We start from the raw sequence: 15518 nt of genomic DNA, 5'->3' as shown, positions 1-15518 counted from the left end.
CTCAGTCTACTGTAAAGGTCATTGACCCCCGTCCCAATGTTGGTGCATTGGTGGTCAGCCATTTCACCTGTGTTGGATCAAGAATGGAAACGTTTTTGGTTCTTAGAACTGTGACAGTAGGACGTTTCTTCGGTGTTGACTGATGGCACTCTGGCTTCAGTTAGCGATTTGTTGAGCATGAAAATGGGTTCCATGTGGTCCATTGTGTTCAAAATTTTATTAGATATTTCCTTGAAACGGCCATCACACCAGATTGTGTGAAGCCAACCTCTTCTCTAATGAAATTAAGGAATTGTTATTCATCCAAATACACATTTATGAAAGAAAATTAATAATAAATTATAAAATAATACTTTATTCTTCACACAATGGGGAAATTATTCTCCGCATTTGACCCATCCCCTGGGGGAGCGGTGAGTAGCAGCTGAACTGTGCTTGGGAGGCAGTAGCATTAAGGGTGTTGCCTAAGGACCCCCACTGAGTGATGTTGTTTGCCATTGATGTAGAAATTGTCCCCAGTGCCATTGCTCATTCCCCTCTGGGAATTGAACCCTGGATTCCTGCATGGTAGCCTTTCACCTTACCAACCGAGCTACCCAGCCAACCAATATCTTATCGTGCTTGAGTGAAGTGAACATTTCTTTGTGAATTTCATTAGAAGACAGAAACATTCTAGGAAATAAGCTAATTCAACTGGTCATGAAGTCAAAACTTTTCTGTAGAGTGGTCTCATTCATCGTGGGAGTTACTTTCTAAAAGTAACTTGTGATAGATCAAATCTAAGTAATGGAATTGTGGATGTTTTAAGGCTTTAAACCCCTAACTACAAACTTTAGACCCTTTTTAAATGCAATCATTCACACTTCCAGAATGTTCTCTTAAGGTCCAAAAAAGGTTAAAGTTGATAACTTTGCAGAAAGAAAAGGTAAAACCTTTATAGAATGTAGATGAAATCTTCAGACGAGGCCCCACAGTGTTGCAACAAGGCGTCGCCGTGGATTTTTATGTTAAATATAACGTGAAACTGAACCTCATAGAATGAACCAATATTGACTAAGAAATGTATCATCAACCACAGATTATGATTACGAATCAAATTGTTGTTCAAATAAATGGTTAGACCCCTATGTAAAGCTGATCCAAACCTGTTGCCTGTTGGTTTTCACCAAAGCTCATAACCAAGTCAAGTCCTCAATAGTAGCATGGAAAATTGTCCACAGCACCGCAATTCGTGGAGGTGAGCAACCGTGCTGATGCCTGCCTAACACGCTGTCATCCTTATTACAGCCAAGCGCTATGAAAGACCCATAAAGTCAATAAGCTAGATCACAAAAAAGGGTCTTCCCTCATAACTAGCTCCTGATTGGATGTGTGATCTTGGCACCTTTAGATCCACAAGCGAAAAGCGTTAAGGTAATTGCGGCATGATCAAATGAGAGTTTTCATATTCCTGAAAGGCAGACGCTCTGAATAGAGACTTGGCAACAATTGCGGGGACCTGTGCCATTGTGCTCATTCTGCACTGCAAATAATTGAAGAGAATACTCATTACTCCCGAAAGTACAGCGGGCTGCGGGGCGGCAGGCATCGGAGAGGCAATTTGAATATACAGACGCTCTTTGCCAGTTGGCCTCTTCAGCTCCACACATTTGATCTATCATATTTTCAACTCTTATTGGAGCACATTACAGAGCTGGTTCATTAAATTAACAGAACCATCTAATAACTGGGTCTCATGTATGTATAAGAAATGAGCGTGTTTGATATTTCCAGAGCCATTTGGGATGAAGAGAAACTGATGAGATATCATAATATAGCGTGCGACTCTTCAAAAGCAAACTCGCTGGGGTTGCATTCGAAGTCTGGTTTTTCTTTTTTTCTTTTGGTCCAACTAAGTGGTTTTTTTCCCCAAATCCAATGGTTCCAATAGAAAATCCAACGACACTATTAATTTATAATTGCAGGGGCGGCCTTGCCTTTTTTGGCAAGAAAAGAACGTTGCAACTTGTTTCTGCCATTGAATATATATATTTAGCATAAAGAAAAAGAAAAAAAAAGTTTGACTTACCTTACTTTTGTTATTTACTTTGCTAATTACCTTTTACTTTACAGTTACCTTTTTTTTAAATTAAAACTTTTTTGTTTTTCTTTAACCAAAAGGGTTAAAGGGGGGGGGGGGGGGGGGTTTAAGGGCCACATGTGCCTCTAGAGCCTCAGATTGCAGACCAAAAAAAGAACTGGACAGAGTAACGCCGCCTTCCTAGAGTCAAACAGGAAGTACCTGCTGGCTTCAAGAAACCAAAATCCCACAGAGCGATAAACGGCTTTTATTCATTCATTCATTTTATTTGTCAGAATAGCCATTCTTACTCTGATACCTTTTTTCCCCACGATCGTGTTAATCCAAAATATTTGTCATGATATTGTTTTCCGTAGTGCAAATTATTTAAATTATAAACTGGCCAGTCAGATGTCTCAAATAAAAGTATGTGGTGCCTGCCTTGAACCTTTGAAACGTTTGATTGACACATTTTGTGTAACCTGCTTTCAAGTGGTAGGGGTGTGGCCTTCCAAAAACCTCAACCCTGATTGGTGAGAGTGGTTGCCATAGAAAGAATGACTCTGATCAACCCATCCTTTTGTTGGATGCGGAAGTAAGCCATTTTTCTATGGGCGACGTCACACTCCCTCGGCCCAATTCTTATATACAGTCAATAGTTTCTACACAGAAATCACAGTCTCAATTTACAGATCAACAAGTGAGAAGGACAAATCAGCACAGCTGACCCAGTCACGTCTCCCTTCCATTCTGGTAACTTGCAAATGGCCTTCCTCCAACCACCTTGAAGGGTATTTTTAACCTAATTACCCTTTTATGACCCTCCTTAAAGCCCTGACTCTTTAAATAAATTATGCTTGATGGAGTCCCTGTCTGTACACAGATCTTCCCATGCAAGGGTCTTTGGCGAATAATAGTCACTAAGGATTGTTTTGGCTCCTATAATTAGACTATGAATTTGTGTGTCTCTAATATTTGCTGATTATTTTTTCATAGAGTTTGCCATAACTCCTCGGCAACGCTTGATGGCAAACGGGCCATCTCCAGTTAACCGTCCTTGCCCCCTAATCTGACAGAGCAACACACATTGGTTGACTTATTTCTAACTATGTTGAAAATTCAAAGCACACTCCATATTTGATTTGTTTTTCTCCGTTTTTTTCTCTTCTTTTATTTCGGTTTAATGATTTGCATTTCTCCTCCAAACGTGTGGGGAGTGGCAAACTCGTGTCTGTATGCAAAAGGGGAATATGCATTTTCTTCCCTGTGAATAAGAAGGAGCTGAGGAGCAGAGCGCCGAGGTTTCTGTAGTGTGATAGGAATCACATAATAGACTGGCATACAGAGAGCTGTCCGTCAAAGTCTCCCAGGAGAGCCGGGGCTGCCTCTGATGGAAACAAAAAAACTGGTCGAGGCAGCCGGGTCCATGGGCAAACTCCCTTTCTCCCCCTCTTTTTGCTTCCCTTAACCATTCTCTTTGTCTCTGTGCTGCTTTCAGACATTCGCCATGTTGGTTAGAAACAATAAGGAGTACTACTGAGGGCCAGAATAGCAAGCAGGAGCATAATTCCCTGTCTCCAAGTACAGCAGATGTCATTTGTGTTCCTGTGAACGGCTGCATCCTGTGAAACTCAAACTTGCAATCCCTCTGTGCCAGCTAGTCATGCTGAATTCCCTTTCCGTCCGTCCTTCCTTTATAAAGAAGCTTTCTGTGTACATAATGTACATTTCTCACCTGTTTGGTGACAGACTAAAATACAGGTTAAGTCTTTAACACCAGAGCTTTGTCTCCAGAGTTCCTTCCTCTATCGGAACTCTACACTCGTTTGCGCAATTAACAAAATTCCATTCTGCAGTGCGGATAAGCCACCTTACAGTAGTGTAGTCAGCACAATCAATGTGAATCAGCTGATTCTTTCATGGAGAAAAGTGACAGAATCAGTTGACTCACGTTGAAGAGTTACGGTAGGTCAAAGAGCATTTGTTTTTTAGGTGTGCGCCAGCGACATCTCAAGTGTCAAAGGGTTAAATTCATAGCCGTCAACAGTAGCAAATCCCTTGATGATAAGGTCAAAAGTGTACCAGCTCCATGCAGTTTTAGGCAGGACACATGAGAGTGTGAATTTTTTCTAAGTGGGAGTCCATGTGTGTTCTACTCTCTGGTCCTCGGAGAACACTTTTCTGTATTTTTTCAATCTTACCATGTTCAAACATACCTGCTTTTATGGCTGCCATTATCTGGCTTCTATAGAGCTTGATGATGAGTTGAATCAAGTGTGCTCAAGTAAAAAAGGTTGGGAAACACTGTTGTTGACCATTGACTGTATATGAGAACTTCATAGAGTGTGATGTCACCCTTAGAAAATGGGTAACATCTCTGACGAAACGATGTCAATTCAGTTAGCATTTTTTTGCAAATGGACACCAGTCAGTAAGCAGTCATTGTTCCAAATCGGTTTTCGTTTCTATGGCAACCACTCTTGCTAATCAGGAGTGAGCTTGTCAGAAGTCCATACCCCTACCACTTGAAGGCAAACTGGAGGGGAATCAAAAGTTTTAAACATTTGATAACCTAAACTACAGCAAAAGTATTTTTAATAAATTAGGATTAGCAAGAACACATGAAAGGAAGGGATGAGAGCACGAATGGTTGTTCTAACAAATAGAATGACAGAGTAATATGTTTATTTCTCTGTAGAAGTCTACAGGATTTTGACTTCTTCGAGGCAGTGGGTACTTCCTGTTTCGAGTGAGTTTTTTTTCAGTACAGTTCTTATTTACAGTCATTGTTCTAGACACAGCACTTCAGGCTAAATTCCCTACAATGCACCTATTCATGTACTGCCTCAGAAGTGAAATGATTCTACTATTTCTGAAATTGGACAAGATTTGTCCGGTCAAGCTTTTCCCGCTGAGTCTCATACTATTTCGAGCGACCAGTAACTACATCCAGAACACATGGTGGTTTGACTTAAGCTCACATTGGGTATTTACTGAAAACCAACAGAGCAAAGAAGGAATTGTCCGCATGTGCTTCAGCAGCTACACAAAATAAATATCTATTAAAAACAGAAAAGATTTCCAAAAAACTTGATTTAAACACAGATCTCAGACAAGAAACATTGCCCTTTTTAGCACAACTGTAGCATTTGCAGGTGTTATTTAGTTGTTGTGCCTTATAACCTTTGGTTCCAGCAAATACCTCTCATGCTGTTTGGAACAGAAGGAAGTGGAAATTGATTTTGCTCCCTTTTCCATATGTTGCCCAAAATTGCTTTCTTCCAGTTCAGAGGTCTGTTTTCTTTGCCTAAAGATCCTCTGTGATCACCAGTGGGACATGCCTCATTTGGACTACTTAAAGCATTGTGGATTATCCTGTTTGTTTTAGCAAACTGTGAGCCTCATTGTGGAGTGTCTCCACATGTGCGATGGAGACAGAAACACATATTAATATTTGCCTCTTTGGAAACTAACAGGAAAAGTCCATTAAGTTGCAGCACCTAAATCCACAGCGGACATACCGTTGACGGCATGTGCAGGCTTTGCCTCGTTGCCTCTCTGGGTAAACTCTGTTCAGATGTGCTTTAACCTCTGAGAGACTTTTGGATTGAAGTTATTCCATTAGCATTTGATCCTGTAGTACTGACAGTTTCCTTCAGAAATGTTTCCCTTATTGTTGTTCTATTTCACAGGGATTTACAGCTACATAAAAGCAGAGTAGATATGACAGATGCATTGATATTTACCCACTGCTGGATAAAAAAGGAACTCTAGGGCGATGGACCAATACCACTGCTTGCACAACCTAAACATTCCACTGCATTGGAAAAATAATTCCTCAACACAAAGTTTGTTTTTGTCCCGGTGGGTCTGCCACCATGTCGATCAGCACTATATCTGTCTTCGTAAAGACATGTCTTAAATCCAAACTTTTAGTACGGAGGGAGTAAAAAAGGCTACACAAATACAATTTTCAACTCTACAGCTTGGCCACATCTAAAAAAACAAAGCAGCTTTGGGAAACCTGCTCCATGGACAGATCAGACTAGACGATCTCAATCCCATGGTGCCACATTTGCTGGAAAAACAGTTATAGTCACAAATAAATCGGGCAAACTGTCGAGCTCAGTGGCGGATGAATAAAGGACTGGGCTTCTGTCGCAGCCAGGGTTAAGGTTGGGGTTGAATGGAGGTATCCATCCCCAGATAAACAGGTTTACAAAATGTGTTTTCGGGTATGATTATTTAAAACAAAAATAAAAATGGGACAAAACGTTTAAAAAGAGAAAGAATAGTGGAGTTTTAGTGAAATGTCTCAGCTATGGAGTGGACAGAGGTTTCTGAAGGCTGCCTTTAAAGTCCCACTTCAATCATCTTTTGATCAATTGTAAATGCTTTCCTGGTGGTCTTTAAATCATGATTATGCCACTTTTAGCAAAAAAAAAAACAACCAAAAAAGAGCCCAGAGCGGCAGGAGTTTATTAGAAATTTAGCGGGACTGTAAAACCTGCAATTTTCCAATGAGGAGTCAACCGCTCTACCACAGCCGGGCCATTAAAGACAAAACTGTCACCCTTGAAGAAAAAATGTCAAAGAGGACCTAAAGTACTGTCCTCATTTTCTAGCCAGTCACAGGTGTTTTTTTTTTCTAACCTCCTCATTATTTTACAAACCTCAACACAATGAATGAACACCAAATGAGGCCTAAGTTTGGGTCTGTGTGACACTGTTCACTCCTTCTGCAGGATCTGAGAATCGTGAAGTGGGACCTTCACCAAGTCAGCAAAAGCCAGGTTCCCTCGAAAGCCTGGAAGCAGCTGTAGCCAAGGTGAGCGTCAACAACAAGATCGGCGTCCACAGGCTCCACTCCCACATGACAAGAGGCCGCGGCTGCAACGAAAGCTTCCGGGCGGCAATCGACAAATCCTACGAGAAATCCGGTTCGAAAAAGGGAAGCAGCATTGAAACACGTGAGTGTTACAGTATCAGAATCCCTGAATTCCCGCTGTTATCTGTGGAAAATGTTTGAAACCAGCATCCAGTTCACATTTAATACTTTTACGTTGAAACTAGTGCCTTAGTCACATGCAGTGTGACTAGATAAGATAAGATAAGAAAAGCAAGGGATGTCAGAATTGACTACTTTTACTGTGTTCCCCACTGCAAAAAAAGCCCCTCCCACTTCTCCTGCCACAGTGCGGGGCAGCTGTGCTTCTCACTGGGAGAACCTCTGAATGATGACATGGACAAATGCCTTGATGCTTTTGGAGAGCTCTTTTAAATAAATAAACCTAATCCCTCATCAACCCCTTGCCTGCGTGATGAGGTAGAGGAAACCTTTTGATGGAAGCTCCTCCCACACGCGCCGGGAGCTTCAGGTTAACACACTTTTGAAAAAGCTTCAAGCATAAACTTTGGCAAACGCTAAAACAAAGATTTAAATGATTTAGGCAGGGTCATCTGCCATGGCCATGATCCATCGTACCGCTACCTTTCACTACACAAGTCTGTGTTTGAGCTTGAGAAAAAACCAGACATTGAACATACATTAAAAGTTAAACCAGTTGAACTTTGGTAGTGATGTATGACCAGTATCTCATATCCACACATAAGGGCAGTTGTGACTACGACCAATCAAGGGAAATTAAGCACAATAGATTTTCAACTCTAATGTTTTCACTTTTGCTTATCTGGCTAGTTATTAAACCAGATTTTGTTCAACGTATTGGAAACTTTTGCCATCAAAAGGTGCTAATTAGTTTCATTTGATTCCATAAATGTTTTGTTTGAAGACCACAAACATTCATCGCTTTAGAGGAGCTGACAGTCTTACATTTTTCAACAGGTAACAGGACTGAAACAGCATAAGAGTAATCACTCGATATAATTTTCTTTCCACCATGAAAGGATTCCATTAATAAAGCCTGGGGACATTTAAAAAAAAAAAGAGGGAATTATTTGCCTGAAATGCTTTGTTCTCTTAAGCTCTGTCGGCAAACCACTAAATACAGTCTTATCTCAGTGAAGAAAAATGGGGAAAGCAGACAATTTTCTCTGCTGCAGTGTATTGCATTCTCCCCATGATATTCAAATAACTCTGTTTTTCAATTTAGATAAAAGCAGGCAGCCTGTGCTCGTCACTGAGGTTAATAGTCAAAGTTGACAGATAAGCCTCTGGCTTTGACTGCTCCCAGACTTTTATTTACATAAAATAAGAACGTGGCATCACGTAAAGAAAATGTGTCCCCACAAGATATTCTGCAGGGCGAAACGCACTTTCTCTTGTGCTACTATGTGTTGCATCATTTAAAAAAAAAAACAAGAACTAAAAGACGGGAGAAAAAAAATGTTGCTTTTATATCTTGGGGTAAAACGAGCAATTTTACTTGTCTGTCTTAACCTGCACTGGCTTTAACATGTCATTGACTATTAAAGCACGAACATTTAATAGCAGATTTGGAGAAAATGGGACTAAATGTGTCCCGTTGTCTTCTGCAAATTAGGACAACTTCATCTATGATTCTGCTGTCAACTCAGGTTGCCGTGTTTTCCTGTTCCAGCAAACCACTAGTATAGCTCTGGATGCCTGATGTTAAAAACTTTTTGTCTGATTCTTTTTTTATCATGGATGTAGCTATTTATTTTTAATTATTTGATTCATATCCTAATTTGTGGTTGAGGATACAATTCATAGTGGATATTAGTTCATTTTGAACTGATTCAATGACCATAAATCAATCCAGGACATCTTTAGCCAAAACATCAAGCAACGTGACTCAGACATAAATACCTGGTACTGAACAGTGCAGATGAAGTTTTCCAGATTCCTTGGATTTCTTGTAAGATAATCAAATGCAAATTAAAAATATGTACAAACAAACACGTAAACACAAATTCATGGCAAATCAATCCACATTTTAGTTTCCTAAAGTTCAAACTACTGTTGTTTTCCACATCAAAATAATCCAAAGGGAAGATTATTAGAACCTTCTAGCACACACACACTGCCGGTCACATGTCTTTCAAAGTGTTTCCACACATTGGACTGTAAGGACAGTTTGATCATTCTTTGCTGACATCACACATGTGTTGACCGCGTTCATGCACTTGGTCGTTTTAATGTTGTAGTAAAATAAACCTAGCATTACTCAAGCCAAAGGATATTTTCCAATATCAATTTAAATATTATTTTTTTATTATTATAAAAGGATTTTATAACAGTATAGGTGGATCGATTAACAACTTTCCTCAGACAGACCGGTGTGGTTGGATTGCAGGAGCATAAATCCATGAAGTCGATTAATTGTTACACCCCTACTGAGGGGGGATTACTTCCATCTCATGCTTCATTTGAACTGACCAACCTAAGCAGAAATTGACATTTATGTTACATTTTAACCTAATCCTTTACTTCTGGTACAGTCTACAGTCTTCTCTTGACATATTTTAGTGATCTTATTGCTTCCAGAATTTTTTACAATGCATTGAGGGCTGTACAATGGAACAGTGGTTAGCGCTCTTGCCTCACAGCTAGACGGCACTGGTTCAAATCCTACAAGGGGGACCTGAAACAGAATCACCAATGAGCCACCAGTTTGCATGTTCTCCCTGTGCATCCATGGGCCTTTTCCAAAAACATGCTTCTGAGGTTATTTGTTACTCTAAAATTGTTTCTAGTGTGTGTGTCTGGATAGGTGTTCTGCATCCTGATTGGCTGTAGACCATGTCATTCAATTTCCTCCATGTTATGTTTATAGAGTGTATTCATCTTGTTACATTTTCCTAATTGTAAACTGTGCTCTGATAATAGTTTTCATTCAAAACAAAGCAAAAGTTTACATGCATTCAAAAAAACCTAAATGTCACTGATAGAAATGATGAATAAAAGCAAAAATGTTTTGTGAATGTATAACATGAACAAACTGGAAATAGAAATACGCAGATCATCAGGTGTTGTAAAAAAGGGGTGGGATCATAAAAGATTTCTCTTCAACGCACCCCTTTTTTACAACACACTGTCTTGTTTTATCTGTCTATTTTATTTATTTTCATTTGTGTTTGAAATAAAGAAAATTGAATTGAGTTGAATTCTACAATACTGGACTAATTTTTCTATTAAGCTGTAAACTTTGAGAGTTTAAAGTTTAGAGTTTTTGCAGGTTATTTTTAGAATGTAACCCATGCGATAAATGAGAGAACACTACCTGAAGCCACACAAACAGTTCTGAATGCACTTGTGTGTGGAGGCAGGTACACACCCATAATGACTCCCCCCCCCTCCGGAAGGCTCTTGATTCTATTGTTTAGTGTGTTATCTGCGACTTGGTGTCATTAAGAGGCGGCAACAATCGCACAACTGCTAATCTCATTCGTATGAATGTGCAGATGCGCTGTAGCGCCGCAAGTTCGCTGCCATCGCTCCTGGGTGCCCGATAAGAAAGCAGCAGAGGGAGCGATGCAACCGATACCCATCCAGAAATTAGTGCAGGTGGAGCATTGCGGAACAGAACGCCGAGTTGCTCTTTGTTCCCATCATACTGTGCTGCATTTTCCAATTCCTCCTTTATAGCTGAGATAGCTGAGAGCTCTGCAGATCCAAGCAGAAAACCAAAAAAGACCAATTCCTCTTTGAAGTATGAACCCCACCCCTCCCATCAGTCTTTCCCGTCGTCCCGGTCTCCCCACCTTCATCGCTCACGATAAGCACTTCACACTCCTCCATCAAAGGCAAAAGTTGCATGGCTGTAACAAGCGGTAATCTGAAGGACATCTTTATACCGCCATAGCAACAGATCCGGCGCAGACAGGAGCCAGATACACCATGAGAGAGACATGTTTGCAATTATGATCCCCAAAGGCCTTTTTTTCAAGATTGTTTAAATGCATAATTAGTGACGGATTAATTACATTTTGTTCATTGGTTCTGATTAGATGTGATGGAAACTTTCAGTTTAATCAACCTCACATCACCTAAGGAGTTTGGTCTTAGATTGATGTTGGGTTTGAAAATTGGTTTCGACATAATTAAGAGGCAGAATTGTATGACTATAATCAGACCTCAGACTATGCAGTCGCAGCACTTTGATATAAAAAAGCAGGAGAAAACAGGCAGGCTCTCGTGTGATCGCTGCGTAATGCACACTTTCACAATCGAAATGACTTCAGGCTTTTAGCTGAGTGAAAATATGTGCAAGACAATCCTCAATAGGGGTGCAATGTAAATATATTCTGCTCTAATGAGGCAAATAAATTCAGTGTGTTTTGTTCAAAGCTGTTATACCTTGTGGGACACAGTTTTTTATGGCTCCTCTGAAGTTAGCAAAAAGAAAGAAGTGATGCTTTGTCACAGATAAGAGAAACTGCTGACTTTAAATATGACTTCTGTGTAATCTGCAGGGAGTCAGCCCAAAGTTTTTCCCCCTTTTATTTGTCTGTCAAAGTTTTAGCAGTTGGTATTTTGTTAGATTTTTCTTATTAAATGTACCTTAACAGTTCCATCTGAGTTTTTTTTATTTTTATTTTATTCTTTTAGTGGATGATGACACTGAGGGAAGCTCACGGTCTGGCCGGGAGTCCATGTCTGCCAGCGGAGAGCTGATTGCGGTCGAGAACACAACAGGTCGTGACGAGGAAAGGGAAAAAGATCAACCCAAAGATGCGCCCAAGGAAAAGAAGCTGGAGAAGGACAAGAACAAATCAAAGAAGGGCGTTCTGAAGGGGCTGGGCGAGATGTTCAGGTAGGACACAAAAGTGCCTTGACCACCCCCCCCCCCCCCCCCCCCCTTGCCACCCTGTGCGATACTATTTACATGTAATCTAAGAACAAATCTTAAACGCGCTGTTAGCACACGGTGCTATCTAAATCTTGCTTTAGGCTTTTTCTTTCACAGCGCTATTCCAATATATAAAAGACTTGGTGTCATAGAATTCCAGCCTGGCACAAACCACAATTATTAATTTCTCCTCCTTGATCAACTTTCAAAAATTAATTGAAAGGGATGCCATCCATATGTCACTGCCAAGTCCCTGATTGGTCAAAGTTCAACTGGTTTAACTTTCAGTGCACATTTACTTGCATGTTGTACGTAGAGCCCGATAATGCTCATAATGACGTGTGTAACTACACATAAAACGTAAGAATTTTGAATGGTAAAGCCCAAAATTCGCGTTTATTTGCATTTACGCAGACTTTTTGATGGAAAGGTATGGACGTAGCTTTAGTTGTAGCCAAACGTTTTTATGATTGCAGACATAGGTTTTGCTTAAATTATACTAAACCGCAACTAATAATTTGTGCTTCATGATTGATTTTCAACGGTTGGCATTTTTTTTAATTAAAAAGGACGCCATACTAACATCACTACTAAGTCCCTGATTGGTCAAAGTTGAAGTGGTCTAACGTTTAACACTGATTCAGCATTCAATGATCAGCGATGCGTAGATGCAAGAGTTTTGAACGGGGAAGCCCGAAACTCATGTTTACATAGAGCTTTTGTTGAGAGTGGTCACTTTGAAGGCAGTGTGAGCGTAGCATAACTCCGCCTGACGACGAATCGTACAAACTTTGAATATATTATCTAGTTGTTGCCCAGCCTTTTAACAGAAACACTTCCCCTTAAACCCTGTGGAGTTGGAGCGGGTGGGGTGCTGGTTATCGACCCTCAGAGCCTCTGGCACTTTGGAGCCAGATTATTTTTAAGAAGGCAGACATGTTTTATTCATAATCTCATGTGCTTGCACTTGCAATCCAAACACAGTCGATATTTGTTAACCAGCAGACAATACCGACGGCTCCGTCTCAGTGCCAATGACAGAAGAGGGAACAAAGGATTGGGCTGGATTTGGTTACAGCTGTTGCTGTTAGCAGGTTCCCGCTGTATCCATCACATCTTGTACTTCCAAAGGTTTCCAACAGAGTCACTTTTGGCAGGTGGGATTCTGATTCTGCTCCTAAAAGCTTTGAAATTTAAAAGGAAAGTTCACAGAAAAACAGTCAGCAGCACATTTCAGTGGGCCCATACCTGCTGGTGGTTTTTATTGCTGTGCTACAGGCTCGTACCTGCGGAAAATTCGGCAACATTTGAGTTATTAGTTTTGTGTATTCGTGTGGAAAATGAGTAATACACAAACAGGGGAAATATCCACTACTTGAGAACATACATCCTGCAGGTATGCACTCACATTTGCTTCTGCGATGAATATTGGCGGGGAAGTCAATGCATTCATTTCAAGCATGCATATTTAAACACGGCATAAATTAACGGTGGAGGCGGCGCAAGCTGTTATCGGGGCCATAAGTTGTTTTCATGTGGATTAGTTTAATAGGATTAGTCAGCATATTGTGGCGCACAGCTCGGTAATGAACAATAAAGGCAATAAGTGTGTTTCGAGGTCACGATTGAGGAATTCACCGAGCCTGATCATCCTCTGTCTTACATTTGTGTGCACACTACATGTGGACTCACTTGCAGGGATGTTTAAAGGAGAACCCTGCAATATTTGGGAGTTGTCGGTTGCCGGTGGGCGGCTGCTGGGGAGTTTTTTGGCTGAGTGCAGAAGCCCTGCACGTGTCCGTCTTGGCCTCATCAGCATTCTTCATTATCCATGAGTGCTATTGCCACTTAAAAGTTGGCATGCCGCAGGCCTCTCTAGACCTCGTGCTTCCTGAATACAAAGAGGTGTTACCCTGACAGGCTTCTTGGTTTTCTGTCTGTCTGCAACCTTTTCTCCATTTAAAAACCATTTTTTTTTCAAAATAAAAGACTCAACCGTGCTTTCCTCTTATTGGTACTAGAGATCTACAAGCCAGTGTAACAAATAGATGTGACGGTTCTCATTCCGGTCTTTTTCCTTTTGTATCGTTCAAGCGTAACTTTTGGAGTTGTTAAGACATTTGGCTGTGGCTAAAGGTACAATAGTCATTGTTCGACCAACATGAAAGTTTATGTTCTGATGCAAACCCAGCAAGTCAACCCTTTAATACCAGAGCATTAGCTCCACTGTTGACAGTCTTTGAAATACCGTAACTCCTCAGCTATTTACTCTCATACAGTAGTGAAGTGTTTAGGCTGTCAACATAAATCAGCTTATTCTGATACAAGAAAAGTGGCTTTTCACCAATATGCAACATTTCACATCAGTAAAATAATTTAAGTAACTTTAAAGTCAAAGAATGTACTCAAAAGTTTACTAATAGAAAGAGTTGCACATTGGCACAAAACCACTTTTCTCCTTTTCAGAATCAGCTGATTGATTGAGTAAACACTTCACTACTGTAAAACATTGCATATCAATACACAAAGCTGCTGGAATTACATTGAAGAGTTACTGTAGTCGAAAAAATGTCAACGCTGGATGGAGCTAAAGCTGTGTTCATAAAAGATGAACTCTTGGCCAAGTTATTGCTTCGTTACATGAATCTCAGTTTAACTTGCAAATGAACTCTGGTGCGATTCACTTTAGTGTGAATCCAAAAAACCTGCAGGTCCAAACCAAAGGGAGTAAATATTGTAATTGGATTATATTACATGAAAAAAATGCCTCGTAGTGCAAATCTTAAAAAGCAAATGACCTGGCATGTTAATGTGATTTGTTGTAGTCTTGTAATAGTTCTTGATTATTGATCATTTTTTATTTTTAGGATGGATCCTTTAGTTTGCCTTTTTTTCAGTTGAATTTTCTTGGGTTTTGTGATGCTCTGTTTCCCTAATGACACAGTCCCTCCATGTTGAACTTTCTAACTGTCCACAGATGTTCTATTTTCAATTATCCTCAATGTATTCTGTGCTTGAGAGCACATCCACGCCCCAGCGCAATGCAGTTCGCCCTACCGGTGGAGGGATGGCCAGCCCTAAGTCACTACGGCTTCTCCTTAATAAAATACTTTCAGACACCACTACAAATCAAATGTCTCTGCAATTGGAGCAATAGGGAGGTAGTTAAATTCTTTAAGTTCCCACAATCAAGCCTGGATTCCTGCATTTTGGGTACTACTCCACAAGTTCCTGACAATGACGGTCAGATAACCAGTGCGTCTAGTCAGTTTTCATCTTTGTGCATGGTCAGAGTTTGTCATGGCGAAAACTGCCTCTGAGTAAGCAGCTGTTGGAACTACATACTTTTTGAAGACTTTGGTCCTCTCCTGGAAGTATTGTAAATGTAAATCAAACCCAATAAGGGTGTGAAATGTCTCCACATTCCTTTCCCCTTTGGACTAAGTCTCCAGGGATGTCCTGGTTTCACAACGACCTAATAGAATTATATATCTTCATAGTCTTCTGAAGAATTCCTTTATTGCCTTAGCCTGACATCAACCATGTATTGTAATTGTGTTGGCCTATCTTTTATCAGCAAAAACAAAAACAAAAAAAAACAGACAGCGCTTCTGCCTTTTCTCACAGATCCATGTCTAATGCTTGCATTCTCCTTCTTACAGGACTTCAAGGAGCTTAGGATTCGC

General features: G+C 40.4%; 1 protein-coding gene across 2 annotated transcripts in view; it reads left to right on the top strand.

Moving 5' to 3' along the window:
- LOC101161760 (partitioning defective 3 homolog) overlaps positions 1–15518 on the top strand; it is a 409623-nt gene that overhangs the window by 253401 nt on the left and 140704 nt on the right. For both annotated transcript variants that reach the window (XM_023950354.1, XM_023950353.1), the window contains 2 exons: positions 6805–7029; positions 11592–11796. In XM_023950354.1, the coding sequence (XP_023806122.1) occupies positions 6805–7029; positions 11592–11796 (430 nt within the window). The remainder of the gene's footprint in view (positions 1–6804; positions 7030–11591; positions 11797–15518) is intronic.

Source organism: Oryzias latipes, chromosome 20 (assembly GCF_002234675.1).
Source record: "Oryzias latipes chromosome 20, ASM223467v1".
NCBI lineage: Eukaryota > Metazoa > Chordata > Actinopteri > Beloniformes > Adrianichthyidae > Oryzias > Oryzias latipes.
The sequence above is the reverse complement of the archived record's forward strand: the minus strand, read 5'-3'. Positions and strand labels throughout refer to the sequence as shown.